General features: G+C 39.8%; 2 protein-coding genes across 6 annotated transcripts in view; both read right to left on the bottom strand.

The window, feature by feature from the left end:
- The window catches only part of LOC148678090 (uncharacterized), a 31,224-nt gene extending 24,377 nt beyond the window's left edge, over positions 1 to 6,847 (bottom strand). The window contains exons 1-4 of one of the 5 annotated variants that reach the window (XM_088631592.1): positions 6,614 to 6,847; positions 4,814 to 5,076; positions 3,364 to 3,452; positions 314 to 425 (exon numbers count right to left, since the gene is read on the bottom strand). In XM_088631592.1, the coding sequence (XP_088487718.1) occupies positions 314 to 425; positions 3,364 to 3,452; positions 4,814 to 5,023 (411 nt within the window). In that variant the 5' untranslated portion in view covers positions 5,024 to 5,076; positions 6,614 to 6,847. The remainder of the gene's footprint in view (positions 1 to 313; positions 426 to 3,363; positions 3,453 to 4,813; positions 5,077 to 6,613) is intronic. The other 4 variants (XM_088631574.1, XM_088631588.1, XM_088631578.1 and 1 more) reach the window with 4 other exon arrangements.
- Positions 6,848 to 8,210: 1,363 nt separating this feature from the next.
- Positions 8,211 to 22,375, bottom strand: part of b4galt1l (DP-Gal:betaGlcNAc beta 1,4- galactosyltransferase, polypeptide 1, like) — a 34,558-nt gene continuing 20,393 nt past the window's right edge. Inside the window, exons 4-6 of the mRNA XM_088631602.1 lie at positions 16,036 to 16,158; positions 13,352 to 13,456; positions 8,211 to 10,530 (exon numbers count right to left, since the gene is read on the bottom strand). Coding sequence (XP_088487728.1) covers positions 10,395 to 10,530; positions 13,352 to 13,456; positions 16,036 to 16,158 — 364 coding nt within the window. The 3' untranslated portion in view covers positions 8,211 to 10,394. The remainder of the gene's footprint in view (positions 10,531 to 13,351; positions 13,457 to 16,035; positions 16,159 to 22,375) is intronic.

Genomic DNA, 22,375 nt, shown 5'->3' on the forward strand with positions numbered 1-22,375 from the left:
AAGAAAGTATGTAAATCATGTAATTGACATCTTGTTGTCATTGATTACTTGAGTGTTTTAAATTTAAAAAGGCTATATTGTAGACAATAATGATGATGAAACCTGTATGTCTGAGAAATGTGTGACTTCTTCCATTTCAATTTGTGACATTGAAAAATGTATAGAAAGTAAACTTTGAGAAGAAATTATTTCACACAAAGCCCGAGTGAGCTGTTTTTATTAACTGGTTGTGAATTCTGGAAGTATACATACTGAAGCATTAGAATTATAGATGTGAAGGCACATAAAATAATTGTAATCCAACGGTACTCACCTGTTCTGGTTTGGTGGAAAATATGACTGGTGTACTACAGATGAGTCTTGACTGGAGTACTTCATCTAGCTTGCTCTTGATGATGTGAAGCTCTGATTGCAGTTGTAGAACTCTGTTGAAATTAAAATTTTGGTTACCATTTGGTTAAAACAAGTCAACAACTACAAATATTCTGGTTTTAGATATAGGTGCCACTTTTGCTTATGTAGGTAACATTAAATGTTGGTGAGAACCAGTGATCGGATGACAAATCCATCCATGCGTTTTCTAACCACTTCATTCAAATTCATTCAGGGTCGCCTGTCAGGGAGCCAGATCCTGTCCCAGCAAGGAACGTGTACAAAGCAGTAAACACCCTGAACTGGACACCAGACAAACCTCTCGCACCAGGGACAATTAACATACCAGTATGTCTTTGGACTGTGGGAGGAAGTCAGAGTACCTGAAGGAAACCCACGTGAACACGGGGTGAACATACAAACTCCATACAGAGAGCACCCCAGGTCCAGAATTGAACTCAGGACCCCAGTGAACTCAGTGTTGAGAATTGAACTCAGTGCTGTGAGGCAGCAAATGTTTCAGTTAATTGCAATGAAACTACTGGACAGATCATTCAGATGTGAATGATAGTCCTAAAATTGCAAGAGATGATTCCTTCATTCAACCAGAATATTCTGAGGATATAACTGAACCATCCATTTTTCTATAAAATCATCAAATCCCAGTCTATTCTTTACAGCTTTCTGTCTCCCTGCTTATGGAGTTACCAGACATATGTACTTCATCATAGTGCAATAACTGCTCTCTTTTCGGTGACATCATGAAAGGCAGGCTGGAGGCAGCTGTCAGGTTCACTGACTGTTTTACGGGACTAGATACCTTTAAGGTTCCTGGTACAGCGATCAAGGTTTCAAAACCTTGAAATGGGAGACCAATTTACACTCTACTGTACACCAGATAGTGAAGAAAGCCCATCAGAGACTCTCTTTCCTTAGGCAGCTCTGAAAGTTTGGTTTGTGTCGGGAAGCCATGATCCATTTTTACAGGACAGCAACTGAGAGTGTATTAACTGACTTAAATTGAACCAAGCCACTCAGGAGAGGAAACAGCTGGGGACAGTGATCCACACTGCTTCTAAGATAATAAGCCATTTGTCCACATACGCAACCTAAGACCTCTGAAAATTATCAGTGACCAGTCCCACCCAGAGTTTCCCCTGTTTGAGCTCCTTTCTTCGAGAAGAAGCCTAAAATGTAACAAATTTTATGGAGCAGTTCTGGAAGAGCGCCTACACCCTGGCTATTTGGTCTCTCAACTCAACACTGTTAAAAAAGCAAATAATAAATTGTGTAAATTGGTGGATTCCATCTTCGCTGTAATGTAGAAACATATTGTATTTTGTATATGAAATGTGTTACTTTCTCTTCTGGTATCTGTCTTTTTTTGTATCTCTGTGATTTCAAGTGCGACACAAAAAAGTCCCAACGGGTTGGTTTGGCAATAAAGTTGACTTTGAGTTTTCATTCCAGCTGGTCACAGAGCAGGTGGAGCTCGGCTGGCAGAGAGACAGAGGGAGAGAGAGAGGGTTGCTCCCCAGGTTTATAGAGGGACAATGGCAGGACAGTGTGAACCGGGGGTAAAAGAGGAGAGTTGTAGGGACAGTCCGGTGCTGGTGGCAGGGATAGCTACAGTATCTATCCGGTTATTGCACAACAAATCATTTATATGATGTTTATTACTATCTATGTGTTGAGAGAAAATTACATTACAGCCTAATCAAATTATCCCTCAACGGTTGTTACACTCTCCCTCAGCAGTTTATGAACCAATAAAGTATTAATCTCTCCATTCATTTATAGCTTTTTGCTTTCTGCTCTTCCACTGAAATGCATCAGCTGATTTCTCTTTAGGACAATTTTACACACACTTACACATTCACATTCGTCATCCACCCACCTTCCTCCAGTCTTCCTAATTCCACCACATTCCAGAAGAACATTGTTTTACATTCTTTCTATTTTGCTGATCAGTGTGCAGTTCACCTCTACGTGTTCCTTGGAAAATATATGTCAACATTGTGAGACAAAAGAGTCACTTGGCATTTTGGCATTAATGTTCCTGGACATTTATGTTTATTTAACATTCCTTATTTTATGAGAGGAATGTAATAGTATGAAACATTCCTCCCTGTTTAGAAATGGGTGTAGATGCCAATTATTTCTTCGTAATTGTTTAAGCAGGGCCTTGTGTCCGCATGTAAAGTTGAATTCCTCATATCTCATGAGCAGGGGTCAGGTTCAAAAACAAATGCTGCTTTTTTTCAAGAGACGAAGAAAGAAAGCCTTGAATTCTGTTAACCGTTTTTCATGTTTTTGAAATGTATAAATAATAAAGTGAAACGCATTTTCAGGATACGCATGATGCAAAGCAGAATGGGGAGTGTATTGAACTTTCTAGATTTACAGGGACTAAAAAAGAATAAAAATGGATGGATTGATTGATTGACTACTGACAATATTATAAATTCAGTGCTGTACACTTTTTTAAAACATTCCGTGTAATTTAAAAATGGTTTTACATTTTAGTTTAACAGTGTCTTGAATTGCACTGAGACTAGGGTAAGTTATCAGGAGTCCCAGGCCAGCTCAATATCCTCCTGGCCACAATGCCTCATATTACAGCCAAATCTTCATCCCCGTGAGAATAAGCCAGAGTTAAACCCCACTGATTCAGGCTGCATTCTCACCCTGATATTCTGTTGTCAGAGGGAGGCTGTTTGCTCAGCTTAGTTCTCACCATAGGATGATGTAAGATGAAGTGGAACATTTTTATAGGAAAAATGATCATGTTGGGACATAAACAGTGGAATTGCTTTACAATATATTATTGTTCTAAAAACTTTAACGGTAGAACCCTTTCTTTATCTCTCAGTTACTGCCAGCAATATTCTGTGATCACATATGAGGAAATTATAGCATTTAAAGGTACATTAGGAAAACTTTCTGGGCTGTCATAAATACAACATTATGTGTGGATAGAGTTCATCTTACCTTTTGTGCAGGTCACTGTGATTTAACATATTAAACAGACCCAGTGAACAACTGTTAGTTTTAATTGCCCTAATCTGGTCTGCCAAGATCTGCAAGAAAGGAAAATAACTTTTTAATAACTAAAAAGCATGGGGACAGAATTTTATATTACATATTCCATTGAACACTTTCAAAGCGAAGGAGCTGTTAACGTTCTTAATGTGGAGCTAGTAAATTGCAGTTCCTCTGAACCGAGCGTCTCTTGGTGCAGTCAGCTCTTTGCACACTGTCTGCCATAATGGAAACACACGCAGAAGACAGATGGGCAGCCTCTGTTGGTCAGAGCTGCTGTTAAAAGGCAGGTAGATCATCTAACCTCAGGCTATTGTAAGCTGGGCCATTGCGGGGCTTTGATCCTGTCCATTAATATCTTATCTGAGTCTTTGATATTAACCCACCTTTGTCTAATTCCTAGCTGACAGGAAAGCCGAGAACTGCATGATACTCTTTATGGAAGTTAATTATCATTCTAGGTTTCTAGCACAATGCCAATAGGTTTCAAAGGGCTGAGGTTTCTTGTACTGTTCTGTGACTAACTGTGTTATATGTTAAGTGTGTCATATGGGCAGTTATAAAAATTGCTGTGTTCTGGGGAGTGATTCAAAACCTGGCACATAAAACACAGACAACGTTTGTGCCTCACAATGTTCAGTCCACAAAACTTTATGGTGAGCCTTCTGCCTTAGTAAGCCCCTTATTTGCATAGTTAAGGCAACGTTTCCAGTACATCAGGTTTATCGTTCTGTTGTTAAGTGGGAGTAGCCTCATAAACAAACCCAGTCTGACCAGTTTGTAACACTGTGGCTCATCAAGCTTTTGTGGTTTTAGGTACAAAGAGTGTGCATAATTCCCTCCAGGGTGGGATTCTTGTTCTCCTCAGTTTTTGATACCTGATAATTTAACAATCCAGTTTTTCCTCACATTCAATGTATGTTGAAGAGGTATGCCAGAGTTCAGTAAATTGCTCCTGTTCTACATACAATAAACATTTGTTTGCCCATTGTATTTCTATCCCAGTGGGTTTTTTTCTCTTAAGATTTGCTAATTCTTTGCCTAGTTTAGAGGACCTTTTAAATAATAAATATTTAATTTGGGACTGGACCAGAAGCTCGGGACTATCTGCTTTAAAGGGGCTTCACCAAACCAGACCAGAGTCCAGCTGAAAATGCTGCCCTGCTTCCAGGCAGTTCAAGAAAAGTGTCTCTGAGGTCAACAACAGCCAATGCAGTCACCGACATACTTGTTAACTTTGTTCTTAATTAAACTTTGATCTTTGGTCTGTGCAACATTTGGAGCCTGTTACACACAACTAACTATATCTGATAAATCTCTTCAGAAAGACCTTTTTTGTGAGAACTTCGTCATACAGTACAGTAAATACTGCCATTTGTTGACCAGGAGAGAGTCCCACCTTCCACTGGGCTATCCTTTCCTCAGTGGTTGGCCCAAAGACTGACGCTGGTCTGTGTAGTTTGTTAGCAACATGCTGCAAGGCATTCTGGGCATTTGCCAGGCTTTCCTCCAGGGCCTGCTCCCTGCTCTCGGAGTCTCGCAAGCTGACCCTCAGGCTGCGGGCCGTTTGGCAGCAGAGCGGGCTCAGGGGTGTGAGGTCTGGAAGCATTTTGACGAAGTAGGTTTTTCCAGCAGACGGCAGAAGCCCACCTTGCCGTAGTGCTGAACAAGCAGAAAGGATGCAAAAGGGGTTTAAAGAAGCCATCGAAAAGGAAACCTTGTATTAGCTTTAAAGTACATAACCAAAATCACTGAAAGGCATTGATGTGAGTTAATATGTTTGTGCACGACTTGTAAAAGCCACTATTGTCTTGATCAGAAGATGGTACAATGAGTGACTGAAAACATTTTACATAAAATACAGACAATGTTTGCACCTCACGATGTTTAGTCAACGTTTAATCAAAGTCCTTGTACCATAGTAAGTTGACATTCAAGAAAGAAAAAAACATTCTCGACTTCACCTCTGTGTTACCATCAACAATCGCGGTAATCTTCCAGGTGCTTCGGGCCTTAGCAATAATTCAAATGTTTAATTACGGTTCTGCATCGTATGTGCACTGCTGACATGACTTGCAAGTCCCCTATGCAAGTTGCTTTATTAACTCCTTCAGTGTTCTGCAGTTGGGAGAATAGTTTACTGCTGCTCATTAGCTTCTTTCTCGCTGATTCCCTTTCTCTTATCAAAGAGATAGAAGGAAATTTCAGAAGGAAAACAGCCTTTTTCTTGACTGTCATTCATCTAAGTGCTTCATCCAAGCCAGGATTGCAGAGGAAGGGGGCTGGGGGGGGGTGCAGGGGGCTGTTGCTTGAAGTCTATCCTGGCAAGCAACGGGCACCAGGCAGGATATAACCTGTCCTGCCAGCCCATCGCAGGACAGACACAGACACAAACACTCTCACACCTATAGCCTTCTAGACATTTGGGTCAGTGTTTCTAAACACTTCTATACCATTCTGGTTGAATGCCAGTGTATTTTAACTTAAACACTGCGTGATTCTTTCCCTACCAATTTATTATCATTCAACAAGTCTCCCGTGAGACACAATTGATGGCTTACAGTATAACCATGAAGGTTAGGAGAAAAACACAGACCTCACCTGAGACCAGGACTAACTTGAGATTAATTGATTTTTAAAAAGGTCAAGTTTATACTTGAACCTAAGGGCTTAATAGGCCATATATTGTTTTAAGTACAATGGGTGTGCCCTTACTGCTTTATTTAAGCAGGTAAGCCAATTGTGAGCACAATTCACAGTTGCAGTGATAACCCACGTGGGAAGTTCACATTACTGTGACACAGGAAGCAAAGCATTAAGTTAAAGGAAAAAGCCATTTTTAAAGTGAAAATAACAGAATTAACAATTCAGAGTATCAACTAGTAGTGATCTAACCTTACTGTCCTGATATGAAGTAGGGAGAATAATGTTGGTGTATATACAGCATGTATATAGAAGCAAATAAGTTCCACCAGCAAGTTAAATAACAGAGCATTTTGCCATACCCATTTATATTCGAATAGACAAGCTGATACAATTCCTCCTAAAGTCCTAGGCCAGTATTCACATTCTGTATATATACAGAAAGTAGGTTTAGGTCACAAAACCATGTGCAAAACAGTCCTAAAGTTCTATAATCTTTACGCATGACCAATTCTTAACACTGGTGTCCAATTGCAATTAAATGTGATTCGCTCACCTTGTCCAAACCCAGAGTCTGAAGTAGCTTGTTGTTCAACTCTTCTCTTTAATTACCAAACATACGTAATGACTTCAACAATGAGATTTCCAAAAGGAAAAGATAGCTTACAGTCCCTTGTGCTCTGCTGGGGTAGTGTTTTGCTTAGCCTAGACTTTGTCCTAGCAGGTTACCTATGGATACGATCCTCCTACTGCACAGGGCCTAGATAGGTGAAGGTAGCCTTTCAGGGCTGAGCTGTGGCTGAACATTAACTACTGTTTGGTTTCCTTTGAGGGTCAGAATGTTGATGGTGAAGGCCAGAGCTCTGTGAAAAATAAAAAATGGGGTGTGTGGTATCTTTTATGTAGCTTTTCTAGATGAGCCACATGTACAGTCTTGCTAGGAACCAGAGAAAGGGGAGTACATTCAAAACTTTTCCTAGAAGTTTCCACTTGGTTCCAAATTTGTTGTAGATTGTGTGAAACCAAATCATGCTCCGAAGGCAAAGCTAAATACATGAATAATATAATTCAGAATCTGCCATTGTCATAAGGCTTGGACTGGCTTCAAAGCACAAGATGCCCAGTACAGTGTGTGTGAAATAAAAGCAACTGTGGATGGCAGCGTTCTTTGTCTCAGCTTTGGAAGTTGTTCGAGAGAAGATGCCCACTTGTGGAAAGGATTGAGCTTCCTGTCCTCTACTTTACTTTCCCACCACCTGCAAACGAGGCTGTACCCAGAGGAGCTTCTCACTGAGAGATGTGCACCCACACTGTCCTAAAGGTGTGGCAGTGCGTTTTCGAGTCATGCAGGAATAACCTGATGATGTATTTTAACTCATACTATGAGGAAAGAAACTGCAGTATAATACACATGGAAAATGATATTACTCTTATGGATTGCAGATGAAATCCATTCATCACAAGTTCGTCTAGTGCTGCATAAGAAATGTGCTGCTGTCTTTTCAGCCTGTGGAGCGGATACATTCCAGGCAGATTGCAATTAGCAAGCAGGCAGCTTCAATTCACAAGAGCTCCTCTGAGCTTGTACTATCGGGCTATTTTTATTGTGCATGAAGCAGCTACTTTTCTAGCATGTGCTGCTGACATTACAGTATGGCAACAGTACAGTAATCGGAAGTATAGATACAGTATGGCATGTCGAGTTCACATGACCACATTAACCAAATTATTCCTCTGATGTGTCATTAAAACATGATATGATAAAGACATATGATTAAATCTGCAACGTATACACATTCTACTCCATGTTTATACCTTTTTATTATTTATATGCACATTTTAGATGTAGTTGGTCTTGCACTGCAAAACATGCATATCCTTATCACAAACCTAGTGAATCATTGCAGGTTAAATTAGTCAAGTAGTAGATTAATGACTTGAAAAATCAACTTTTACCAACTAATCCAATTGAATGCTAAGTGATTTTTAACGTACATATTGTAATGGAAACATTCAATACAAACTCTCATGACAGAATAAAATTTAGTGTATAGAAGATGGTAAAAACACAACAAAGCAAAATCTGATTTTATTGACTCCTGTGTACGGTGTACGTATATATGTAATTAAGAAACATTCAAGTCAAACTTGTCAAGTCCAAAGAATTTTAATGTGATCCAAACAAAAGTGTTTTTTTTTTCATTAAAGCACACCAAAAAAGACCAAAATTCCCCAAAACTCAACAAGGAAATGCAAAAATAATAACTCTGATTTCCAAAAGAATGCAACCTTGATGTTACAAAATATAACAATAGAATTGAGACAACAAGAATTTAAAACAACTGCATTTTCAATGGCTTTTTCTCCTCTGAAAAGCTGAATTTTCACACGGCAGAAATGCACTGCATAACATATAAATACATCAAATAGTGTTCATGGCCTTTTTAAACTTTTCACAGAAATATACCAATTTAATTCGAGATGATTTGCAACAGCAGCATAAAAAACACACAGCAAGATAAAAATATAACAGTCTGAGACTGTCTTTGGACATACAGCTTAATGGATTCAAGTTTGCTTTTACTTTCCATATATTGTTGTTCCACAAAATACAAAGATAAAAAGCAATAGCAAGGTTATCTCTGGAAAAACCAAACACAGTAAATTATAAACTAAAACAAAATGCTTCAAACCTCGGTATAACACACCCTGCTTATAAAGGCCCAATGTTATAATGAACATGCTGCATCCATAGGAATGCATTCTCTTTTGACCCCTTTATTGTGATCAAAACCCTGATTACAGAGACTGTCTTATCACAAGACTGTGCTGTTGAAATAAGCAACATTTGTATTTAAGCGTCTTAGAGAAAAACTTGCCTGTATCCACAGACAGAGCTTTTAAAGGCAGTTATTTACCAAGCATTTTGGAATAGCATTTAAACAAGGCAACATATCCACTGAGCATGAAAACACCAGCTGCAAACTTTTTATATGCTCTTTGTAGTTTAATCGAGGTCTTTGTTTGCTGGAATCTTCTAATTGTGTCTGATAAGCTTGGTGTGATTATATCAGGTCTTGCTCTTTATAGACAAAGTTACATTTGTATAGAGTGAATTCATCAGTGTTCAGCGTTGTGTTCAAGGTTGATAGAAAAAAAGGTACTGGACACAACATGCAAAATGCGGATCATGTTACTTTAATGTAATTTGTGTCCTTCAAAACTTTGTTGTATCCGGTTTCCTTAGAGGCTAATGGCTCTCACTGACTGCTACAGGTAATTAAAAAAATATTGGCTGTGTTGCAGCTTCTGTTCTTGGGATTCCAGTCATTGCATCTGTGAATTTTACATATATTTGGACTCACACACATACAAAAGTAAAGCAGCTTCAACCATCCATTCAGAAATAAGACAAACAAAAAGCTCCACCACCTGAAAACTGCTTCACCCTGAAGAAGGTGACATACAACAGTCTGATATAGATATAGATTTCAATATTGCAAGAACTCCAGGCTAGAGTTCAACATTAGCACATGCCAGGCACCACTTTATCATTAAAAAGTTCTTGTTCTTTGCATTTGTTTTCAGATTTCCTATAAAACGTTTTAGGCTGACAGATATTGCTTTAAAATAAACCTGTTAATTGCACAATGAAATACCTTGCCCCTTTCGTTTATTTTATTTTAGTATTCCATTTCTCATCTGAAAATGAGTCTCAGTCTGATCTAAGGCAGCTTTGACATGCCTTTGACTAATTCCTTTCTAAGGTCTGGAGTATGTCAGATGGGCACCAATGTTGACAACTTGTACATTATATCAAATATAATTTCACACAGAAAACAAACAGCAATATTGTTAAGAGGTTTCAGTAACAGTAATTAAGGAACGTCCCTTTCTCTCGGGAAACTTGGTTGAGTTTTGAAACAAAAAAGCCTGAATCAGTTTGAAACTGCTAAGGGGAGATTTATGTGTCCGTGCAAGCAAAAACTTCAAAACTTTGTTAAAAAAGTCACATACTAGAGAACCAAAAGGTTTTTTAGTACTTTGTAATATAAACATCTCTATCTCCCGTATTAAAAAAAATGCAGATACAATTCAATGGAGGCTGTGCAAAACAGGAATGCATCTGGGGAAAAGGCACATAGATGTGTCAAGAGTATTCACTCAGAACAACTTTTGAGTCTTCGCTACTGAATTCCAAAACACCTGGTCTGAAGCCTGTTTATGTACAGCGCATGCTAAGGCACATTTGGTGACTGCATACATTGTTTTGCATGTGCATTTCTACATATACAAATATACACATTTCTGAACCATTCCTTTCATCGTTCCGGAGGTTACCTAGTTGGCATTCCGACATCCACAGTTATGTTTGTAAATAATTTATTCTTTTCTACTTTAACGACTTTGTAAGTCAGCGAATTGATGCCATCCGTGTTCATGGTTTCTCTGGTGTGCACAATCCTGTCGAACCTGTGAACAGAAACAACAAACTGTGAGCCGGACGTCTGAAAACAGGAGCAATTGTACAGGCGGTAGAGAGTTCTTATTCGCTGGCTGTCACGCATTGCAGAGGAACTAAAAGCTGTGCCCGTGAAACGTGTTCTCATGTCCACAGCTGAGCCACTGTTGTGTGCACTCCGTGTGGCACTCCTTTTCACAGTGCCTCCCACATCTAAATGACACAAAACTAATCATGTCTGTTAGGGTGTGTTGTACTGGGGTATCCTGGCAAACAGATTTATTGTATGACACTAGGGCGGCACAGTGGAGTGGTGGTTTATACTGCTGCCTCCCAGTGTGGGGCCTTGTGTCCAATTCCAGACCTGGGGTGTCACCTGCATGGAGTTTGCATGTTCCCCTGTGTTTGTCTGGCTTTCTTCTGGATGCTCTGGTTTCCTCCCATAGACCAAATTCACACTGCTAGGGTAACTGCTAGGGTCACAGCCATCATGAACAATGCCTCTCATCCGCTTCATGGGACTGTTACTGGGCAGTGAAGCACTTTTAGCAACAGACTGCTCCAGCTACAGTGTTCAAGCCGCAGGTCTTTCCTCCCGGCGGCTGTCAGGGTGTACAGTATAAAGCTGCCCTAGGCTAAGACTGTTAGCCCTTCATTTGCTCGTCTATGGACAGCATGTTGCTCTATTGTACTATTTGGACAATCAATCTGTATAAACCTATGCACATTTTGCACATATTTTATTGTTTTTACAGTGACTATGATCATCATATTTTGCACACACCTATGTATTATTTTTATTTCTTTTATATTTATTTTGTATAACTTTTCATCTATTCTGATGCCTGTTTTTGCTTGTCTTGGGCTGGTATGCTGTAACACATCAATTTCCCTACGGGATCAATAAAGTCTTAACTATCTAACTGCCTCCTGGGGCAAATGACCCTTGTGTGTGTGTGTGTCTGTCTGTGTGTGCCCTTTATGGACTGGTGTCCTGTCCAGGGTGTACCCTGCCTTGCGCCCATTAAAAATAAAAAATATAAAACTGGTCTTGTCATACAGATACCTGCATACGTTAGGATACCATCATGGCATCAGGGACCAGTATTCTTTCTTGCTATTGTATCACTATTGTATTATTCTGTACCCCCTGGACTAAATTATGTATAATATAAAAAGGCCTTCTCATGTTCTATCTAACTGTTGTGCACTTTTGAAACACTTTTACATCAGTTTTGAATTTTTGAAAAAGATGAGGAAGGACAAATTGTCAGACCTTATTCGAACCAGCCCTTCTGAAGTACATTTTCCATTGTCCTGCATTCGGATGTTTTATGGAATTTCTACTTTCACTGTAGAAAAAGAAATTCACTCTTCCCGGTCCAATAACGTTCCCGAAGAGCAAAGGAAAGATTCTTCCATCTTACTTCATCGTGTTTTCTAAAGACGCATTTCGAAGTGCCAATTACTTTTTGTCCTATTCCCAGCCATTTTGGCATGACTATGTTTTAGGATTCGGCTCTCCAGTAATGGCTCCTGCACCAGCCTGGGAAGGAACGAACCACGTAGTCCTACTCTAGTGTGCCCACGACACGGCCAGCCTTTCGGCACTGGCCCATCAGAAGCACCATGGTAAGGGCAGTTTGTAATAAATCAACTATGGTTGCTATATGCGTTACACAATAACTGTGACCCTATGTGTACTCTGAAGTCATTTTTGTACTAGGACCTTAGAAAAGGTCAGGGGTCATGGGAAAAGCTATTTATTTACCACAGCATGAAGGGTTTTTTCTGTGTGTTCCACAGTAACTGTGACTGTAGCTGCTCTCAATAGAGGTTCTAAGATAATTTTCCAGGAAAGAAAAGGTAAGGTTGACAAATCTTGGGGTCAATCAGCTTTCTTCAGTGAAAATTACAATTCCCATAGGCTACTGTTCCCCTGGGATTGTTAACAAGCTTTCAACATTTTATTATAAACAGATGTACACAAAAGTTCACAAAAGTGTTCTCAAATTTGCCATGCACATTCAGAGAAAAAGTTCAACTAAAGTTTTTTTTATCAATACAATTTGGCAGACAGAACACAGTATGTGACCTTACAACCTTCCCTGAACAAATCTTAATCTGGTCACAGGATAACAATGGGCCCAAAGAACTTTATGTTTATAGAGTGACACGCCCTCCACTGTGAATATATGCTAATCCAGTGTGGGAAAGGCCTCTGTGCCTTAGGTATGATAGTTTTAGGAACACCTTCTCCCTAACAGCCTGACCTCTTGAATTAAACTGAAACTGAAAAAGGTTCTGATCTCTACGTACTGTATCTCTACAAAGAAGACTTTTCAACTCTTCAATCCTCGCACATGGGTGACGCATAATATGCCTAATGTGACTAATCAGCTCAATTTTTACATTTGCTGTAGATCCACAAGAGCAATTGGACTACTGGAAGAGTCATGCTGTACAATTTATCATGGACCCTGCATAAGACTGTCCACCAGCTTTCCAACCTCTATAGTGTTAGATTTTGGAGAAAAACAGTTTTCAAAATTCCTCAGACTTTGTGAAATGTGACAGGGAACTCACGTGACCTGTGGATATTATGTTTGCTCTCACACGGAAGGCCTTTTCATTTCAAGATTGGGATTGCATAGAGATTGTGCAGTCAAAGATTAAATGATTTGAAAAATCACTACGGGCATCCAGACACATTGTGGTTTGGTCCCCTCGTATTTAATTTATTGTTTCTTCACGTATAAAAAAAAAAACTGGATAACATAACTGGACATTAAAAAAAAATGTCACTTGAAGGACAATAAAACCAGTTCGTACCTCTGTGGGTTTGGGTCATTCTTGCGGTCTCTGTCGTGTCGGATCATTCGACATTTTCCAATCACTGCATCAGGGCGTGAGATAGACATCCCCCTGGAAGATATCCTACAGAACAAAGTACAGGTGTTAACACAGGCTAGAACAGCATGCCAGGCTGTGGTGAGAGTGTCACAGAGTGAGTCACAGGAGAGGTGTTCCCTCAGCTGGTAGATACACACTGCTCCTTCAGCCTCTTGTATACTCTGGTCACTCTGTAGACTGTTCTCTAAATAATGGAAATGAACAGAATCGCAAAGAAGCTGTCTTGAAAGTATAAGATTTGTAAAACCCACACAGAGCAGTCAAGCAAAATGCCTTTTAAATTAACGCATTGTGACTGTATTTAACCACATTTTTTTTTTCAATTGTGATGCCATTATTAAATGTATAGGGTAAGAGACATTTTGGTTTAGAAATGTTCACAGTGCATTACAAAGGAGAATGTCTTAAAGTCTACGTGGGGATAGGTACAAACAGTAAGTTATTACTAAAAGCTACTCCCTGGTATAGCCTTTCTGTGAATTATTTCAGCAAAACTGCTTTATAATGCTGGAGAGGAAAAAGCAAGGCAAGTCCTTCCTTCCTTTTTTAATTTGAGGTCATACTTCTTTTCTCTAAAAAAAGAGACTCTAGCGTTCCTCAGCACGGAAAAGCTGTGAATTATTTTTAATTGTGTCTTAACAGGAAGCACATAGTCACAGAATGTAGACTATACTAAAAACTAATGGGGATACAAGTACTTCAACATTGTACAGCTGAAAGGAACACCATTTCCTCAAGGCTGAGTCAGCATGAGACATCTGCTGGTCTCATGCTTTTGTCTTAGCTGTAAAAGCCTACAGTTTTGAGGATTTTAAAAGCTCTAAATGTCTTTCAAAAATATTTCTAAAGAACGTCAGAGCAAGATCTTAATATTTTGCAGCAGCAGTGGAAATTAAGAGGTAACTCTTCCTAGCAGCAGAAAATGCTTGTTCCCTTTCTTTATATTAGTACGGTTGATTAAATTCACCGCACTCTTAATCTCTTGATTTGTTTATTAAAATAAAAGTGCCATAATATCTCAATAGCACTGTTGTTTGTATCAAGAAGGAGGCTACAGTATGTTTAGTGTTCAGATGTTGCCATGGAATTGCTATGCAGGATTTTTGTGTTATGGAAGCCATTTTGTTTTTGGCCATCAAGAGCAAAGCAATAACTGCATAACAAAAACACAGAATTTTACATGCTGGGGAAATTTATTTCAAACAGGCTTAAGACAGAGAAATTAACCCCCAGAGATTGGAACACAAAGGTAGACCATGAGCCCATCACCATCTTTCTAGAGCAGCACTTGCTGATGGTTAACTAAGTAAAGAGTGGAGGTGCAGTAATTGGGTCGCTTGCATTGGGCGGAGCAGTGGCTCTGTGGCTAAGGATCTGTGCCTGTGGCTAGAAGGTTGCTGGTTCAAATCCCGCAGCTGGCAGAGGAATCCTACTCCGTTGGGCTCCTGAGCAAGGCCCTTAACCCCAAGTGCTCCAGGGGCACTGTACAATGGGAGACCCTGCGCTCTGATCCCAGGCTCGCTCTCTCTCTGTCTGTGTGTCTCATGGAGAGCAAGCTGGGGTATGCGAAAAGATAATTCCTAATGCAAGAAATAGTAAAGGGTTAATTCCATTTAGAACCTTGTGTTTTCCTCCAGTGGATATGTGCTGCCAAGATCCCACCTAACCTATTCCAGGTTGGCACTTCACAACCAGCTCTTGCACTGGGGAACTAATACCTCTTTGGTCTCAGACACTTTGCCAGTTAGGCAGCAGTGTGAAGTACTCTAGATTCATAACTGAAAGGCCATGTGTTCAAATCCCAGGTGGGGCACTGCTACTGAAATACTGAAATACATTCAGCAAGGTACTTCACCCAGCTTGCAAAGTGCCCAGATGCAGAAATGCATACAACTGTAAATCATTATGTAAATCATTAACTGTATCATTAAAATGATAAAAGTCAAATAACTTGTTCACAGAGATGCGTAAAGCACCCGAAGCAATGCTGTTGCTGATCTACGCATACGAGCACAGGCGCAGGGGAATTTCCTTATGGAAAAGCCATTCAGGGAGGCCAACTTCATGGGCTGGGTGACGTCACTGCCCGACAGAACAAAGCCTTGTTTCTGAGAAGCCAAAGCAGTAAAAATGCTTCATTTGATGACCAAAAATGAAGTACAAACTAAGGAGATTGGGCTGGCTCTCCTATGCCACTGTAAGAGGGACTGAGAGATCTTACTCCCCTCAGGAAGACTCCCAACTATTTCTGAAACAAAAGCAGCACGAACGCTGGTTTTAACAGCATATAATCTAATCACCTTTCTGTTTTCTGACATTAAGCCATATGCTTTTAATTTAACTCATATTAAATAATTTGTGCTATTTGTAGGGGGCAACCTTCATAGAGCCGCCACTTTGTGTCACAGTACAATGTTCTCAGAAAGTTCTCAGATTCAACTCTATATTAGCTATTTCTCAGTCTCATTTTGAGTTTTTTTATTATCTAATGTCTTTTTCCCACCTGGATATCTAGCCTCTTATATAGTTTTGTAAAATGGCCCCATCAGTCTGTATTCCTGAAACTAGCACTCTCAAAGCACTCTAGTAAGCGAGCAACTTACCTGTTGTAAATGTCATCATCTTCTCCGCCCCAGCCCCAGTAATTGTTAGGAAAGCCGTTGATCTTCAGAAACTGTTCCTTGCTCAAAGATGACACGCCACCAAAATACTGCTGATAAGGCAACCTTGAAAACAACAGTAAACCTCTAAAATTCCAGCCTTAAACACAGATACTAATATGTGGTGGTGAACAGCTCTTACAGTCAAAAAGGGTTGAAAACCACTTGATTGCAGAATCAGGTAAAATATTTCACACAAGTTAATGCCGTGTCAGATCAACACACAATCCTACCACAATGAGCAATCTCCACAGGTATTCGAAAAAGGTAAGTCAAAAGAATCGTATCAGAGCAGGCACAGTTAAAGTGCTTTTAATTTTGTGTGAGTGTGCAGTTTTCATAAATGGGACAATGGACATGTCACTGCCATGAACATAAATTATGAACATAAAAGTGTCAGAAATAATGAGGCTATTGGCTAATTTTGTTAATTTACAGGCTAGAAGCTCCATGATGCAAGACTCTTTTTAAGTATGTTCCTTATAGACATTATGTAATCTGAAATGTTTCTTAATTTCTGGAATCTGATACAGGAGAGCAAAGAAAATCCAATTGTGTTAATACTACTTCAAGAAAATACACTTTAAGTTTCATCAGCAAAAGTTAAAGGGAACGCCAAGAAATTTGTTTCTAGACTTGTTTGCATTTCTTCTTCTACAATTTAAAGGGTAAATTATAAAAGAATGCCTGAAGAAGGTGCTGTTCCTCGGTGCAAAGAAAATGCATTGTACGAAGTCAAAACTGTCCCTCAAAAATTACCAGGGCTGGACTGAATTAAAAGACACCAATCCTGTTTATCGGAATTAACAAAATATTTTGTTTAGCCTGAAACATGCATGTTGGACTTTGGTCTGTGGGAAAACAATTTGGCTGCTCTCCTCAAAAACACATCTAAAACAAGGCTTACACACTTAGTCGACACAGTATCTGCAGACCGATACCTTTCAACAAGAAAAGGACTCGTGAATATAAAATGTGAATAACGAGGAACAGGTTCCATTTTCTAGTCAGTAAGATTTAAAATAACATTTTCTGGTCACAGCAATGCGGCAGTTATCACACTTCTGCAAGTGTGAGCAGAAACCAGTTTTTCTAGCTGGCTTAGAATCCGATTTTTCTGGCTGGAGTCTGAATTGGAGGGCAATGCTCTGAACTTCGCTCTGGAGCTTGGATCACAGAGTTCTTCGGAGGTCATACATTGGAGAAGGTCTGAAGCATGCGAGATTGTCACTTTCCCTATTTGCTCCTAAAAATACCTGTTCACATAAGACTGGCCAAAGCAATAATCCTATCATAATGTAATGGTGAAACACAAAAAAGTAATATTTACAATTAGGAAGAATAGAGACCAACATTTTACATTCAGCTGGATACATTGTAGAGCCACCTTAATCTAACTAGGCATCCCTGCATTAATTTGTTGGCTGTTTCTCTGATCAAATACCTCAGCTGTCCATATATATATTCTCACTCCTAGTTGCCAGAGAAGTACAAAAACCACAAGTCCCCACCAACTCACGACACCATCAGCATCATATTGTAAATTAGCATGTAACAAAAGATTTAGAAATACATTTTAAAAATTCAATTGATAATTGTTTTCAATCAGTTTTTCATCAAAATAATATGTTGTATTTTCCTGGGCCCGCAGATATCCGACACTACCATTAGCTCTTAAGGTTACAAACAAGAGGAGGCCATTTTAACACATTTAGCTTGTGTGGTTGTTGGTAGCTAAATGACCAGTGAAACTTAACCATCTTTCTTGAAAGAAGCCAGGGTGTCAACTTTGACAACATTCAAGTACGTAACTGTGTCAGCATGTATAGGCTGCAGAGGAAAAGGTAAAGTTTTATTCTATGCTGCAAAGAAAAGAGACAATGTTTTGGCAGTGGAGCCTTCTTCAGGTGTGACACCGTACTCCTCTGTTGTCTTTGCTCCTGCAGGAAAACATCTCCTTGTGCGGCTTGCAGAAAGACCAAGCAGAGGACCAATGACGAGGTTGAAAGTCCGCCAGGTACCAGACGAGACATGACATGATCGGTCATCAAAGAGAAGTGCATGTTGGAGGACCTGGAAGAGCTTATCAACTGGAACAAGATGACCAGTAAATTCAAGAGGACTGAAGAAAGTGAAAATGGAAAATAGCTGGAGCTGGTTCAAAGCTGGAGGAAAGGACATACCAACACTCTCAGAAAAGCCACTAAAGAGGCTGGGAAGTGTTTCGATGAAAACACTGAAAGATACAGTGAGCACGTGGAGGACAGTGAAACAAGCAAAGGAGTGGATGCATAAAGTGGAGAAAAACCGCCGTCCTGAGAAATACAACACTTGGTGTTGCCAACACGGGTTCCTATGAAGAATACTCTGGCCTCTCTTAGTTTTTGACTGCCCAATAACAACACTTAAGGGAATGGAAAGAAACATTAGTAGTTACCTAAGAAGATGCTAGAGGTACAAAGGAGCTTCAGTAGCTTGAATATGTACAGCACAGGGACCAAATTACAACTATGTTTCAGGGGGCTAGCCAAGGAGTTAGACAGGTCCTGCTTCTGCATGACTGTAGGGATGATAAAGTAAGACCCAACGGAGCAGAAGTTCGCACAGACAGGAAACGGTCAGCCACAAGGGCAGCCAAATAAGCAGAATCCAGGCTACACCACAAAGATTTTGCGGGGACAGTAGCCACTGGAAAGCTAAGAATTGGCTGCACCCAAAGCAAGAGCTGAGGAAAAGCTAAACTGGAGGAGAAAAGAGACCTGGTGCAGTTCCAAATCTGTAACGTGGTGGGAGAGGGTAGGTTTGCACGAGCGGATAAGATGAGACTGCAAGGGAGATGGACACAGACGGAAGGAGTGAAAGATCATGTGGGCTGATATGTGGTCCATGGAGACCAACAGATCATGATTCCTGAAGATCCATGCTGCTGTGGAGGGCACCCAAGATACTGAGCATAAGAGACCACCACTGAACAAGAAACTGCAAGGCAGTGGGACAAGAGGCAGAGAAGGTGGTGGCCGTAGAGGTAGGAGCAGTGCTCAGGTCGGGTCTGACCATCCTGGCTGGCTCACCCTCTAGAAGGTGCCAAAACACCCAGTGAAGTCTTCCAACTCACTGTTTCCCATTTATGTTGTGTTCTTGCTATCTGAATATAAATGTCTGCCCATGTCTACATCAAATATTTCCAGGTGTTTGCCCAGGCCTGAATTTTGTCAAAAGCTTCCCAGTTTGGTTTTGTTCAAATAGAGGTCTTAATAGGTTAATAAGATTGAACCCTCAATTTACCCAATCAGCTGATTTTAGCCAATTATCCATTATTGGTTAAAGTCCATTTGATTTTCTATTTTTAATTTCAAAACCCCATCCTCCTTTTTTAGAGCTGAAAATTTTTTAAAATATTTAAACGTTCAATAAGCTTAAATAAGACCTAGATTACAATGAAGACCAAAAAAAGAGATTGATGCTCCAAATCATTGTGAATTTCTCTTGTAGCTTGTACAGTGTTTGCTAATTCTTTTACATTGGTCTCAACTGCAAATCTTGCTGGAAACCCTGACTAACCCTGACAGTGATCTAAATCACTGATATGACTGAGGAAAAGCAATTCCTGCTCTTGAGTCCTGCTACAATAATGTCATCCCTCTTATCTAACTCTACTTAATATGCGGTCACCAGTTATCAAACCAAATGCATTTCCTTAATTGCCTACTTCTTTCTATTTGAAAATAAATCTTAAAGAGAATACTGAAACTGTTACCCACTTTTGCCCCAGGGAAATCACGTATTGTCGTTGATAATTATCACACACTCTCTGTTCCCGACAATGGACACATGTTGACAAGTGACTTGCGGCTCTTGTCTCGGGGAGTTGGAATGCAAAAAGGTATGGCCAGTAAAGTTCCTGGTCTTTTGTTGCAAAACATCTCTCGATGGTGGAACCTGTTTGTCAGGTGTAGGTTTTGGCCTTTACATCTGTGTAGGTTTCAGTTTAAACTTTGCTTTTGTTCATGTTAAAGAAATAGGACAGACGACCTGTCCATGGAATCCATATTAAGCTGATTAAAAGAGTGTGTAACATTTGTCAAACAGCTGGGAATCACATCATACATTCCGTGTCTGTCTCTTCTTACAGCACATATGCCTTTTCACATTTTGTGTTTATCTTTTATGTCATAGACCAACATTTAATATTTATGTTAACACAGAACCTGCAAGGCAGCGTCTCATGTATAAATTTCCCGTAGAAGTACTCGTGTCTAATAGAGGAGTGGGAGAACATCTGCAGGGATTTTTCTATCTCTACTCTCTGAGGGCTTTTGTGAAATAAATGTATTTTGCGACTTCTTGCATCCCCAGGCTAAGATTTCTGGAAATGAAATGCTTTAGAAAAAATGTAAAAAGGCAAAAACATAAGAGTCCTGGTTAAAATTAAACTACTGGGTCATACTTTATTTAAATGTTGCTGCATAATGGCTTCACAATCCCTTCATAGCTGCTACATAAAACATATTCACACACATAATGCTTTACAGGGACATGCACAAGTGACATAACATGTATAAGAGGTCGTAGCATTTGTTTTAACATAATGTATAGCGCTTCATAAGATGCAATGCTAAAATGAAATGCTAAAATGTCATGACCTCTTATGCACACATTATGTTATTTGTCATATGGATAAACCACTTGTTTCTACTGTAGGAATGGTGAAAGCAGTTCAGTCAGGACTTCGAAGAAGCTTTGTTTTGCTTATTCACACCATATAAATACAAAACATTCATTTTTTACTCACTTCAACACTAAAAAATGCATCAGTTCTTCAGTGAAAGTGCATTATACCAGCCTTGAACTTGAAAAGCAACAAGTATAAGTTAAGTAAACTCAAGCTAGGTCCTTTTTTCAGTACAACTCCCCAGAAGGGGAAACTTAGAAGCCGATAGAAATGGAGTGGTTTCATGGATACTGTAGATGCAGCTCTTATCAAGCCGTCTCTTCAGAATTACCAATATTGTGAAACATTCCTATGACAACGCAAACAACGACATTTGATGCGCTCTGCAATCGGATACCCCCCTGTTTCTTGCCTGTCACAGGGCTCTTTATCAGTTACTTTTTCTTTAAAATGTTTGCCATAGTCATTCATGACTATACACTGCCTTGCAAAAGTATTCAGATCCGTGCAGTTTACACATTTTGTTGCTTTAAAGGTTGCATGACACAAAGACATAATTACTATGAAGGAAAAATATGAGAAAAGTCATGACTGCATAAATGGTCAAAGAAGTTGCTGTGTATTTAGGCAAACCTAAATTCAGGCTAAAAAAATCACCTTAACAAGACACACAATAAGCTGGGTGGTGTCCGTCACGCTTCAATAATACTGGTTTACGTGACTTCAGAATACACCTGCCTCTGTAAGGTCCTTCTGTCTAATGTCCAGCAAACATTCAACCATCCAGACCAAGGAGCTCTCAAAACAACTCAGGGATAAAAATGTAAAAAGGTGCAGTTTACGAGATAAGGCTGAAAAAAATTCAAAGACTCTTAATATCTCTATCAGCATTGTGAAGGAGGGGTTACTGAAGCTACAGTCTGAGGAAGTGAATTAGTGCAGTTTATCAGTATTGCGCAGGCTCTCAAATGTTTGGCCTATTGACAGTCAGGAAGCTGGTGTGTCCTGATCGCTTTGGAAGTGCCGTTTTTTTTTTACCTAGTGAACAATAGCTACTAATACAATAGACATTTTGGTGTCAATGCAAACCAAATTGTGGTGGTTCAAAAAGACATGAGAAATTTGTGACCTGGAGTCAGGGTTAACCCCGTCTTTAAACACACAGGCCGCTGGTGCTGGTGAAAACAGAAAGAGTCATGGTCTTAAAATGTGAGTAGAAAGCAAAAAATAAAACAGAAAAATAAAAAAAGGAGTTGTACTTCGTCAAAAGAGTGCTTGACACCCTTAGCCTCCTGTTCGTGGATGGAGTGGTTTTGTAAACAACTGTTCCACTATAAAGAACTAGCCAGGATGTGTGAACCACAGCCATGCACTTCCCAATATGACTCAGCTTTCAGAAAGCAGCGGCCAGCAGCCTAATTCATTCCATGTCTGGAAACGACAGTGGAGCTGGCCCCATTAGCTCGGAGCTCCCAAGCCCTGACTACCAGCAGGGCTGAATCGACGAGGGGATCAGAAAGAAGCTCACTGACATGATATCTGTCTGTTGTGGCTTTTGACCACACCCTGCTGTACGTCAGCGCCTGCAGCATGCTTGGGTAGAGCTGAATC

This window comes from Lepisosteus platostomus, chromosome 1 (assembly GCF_059453375.1).
Source record: "Lepisosteus platostomus isolate fLepPlt1 chromosome 1, fLepPlt1.hap1, whole genome shotgun sequence".
Taxonomy (NCBI): domain Eukaryota; kingdom Metazoa; phylum Chordata; class Actinopteri; order Semionotiformes; family Lepisosteidae; genus Lepisosteus; species Lepisosteus platostomus.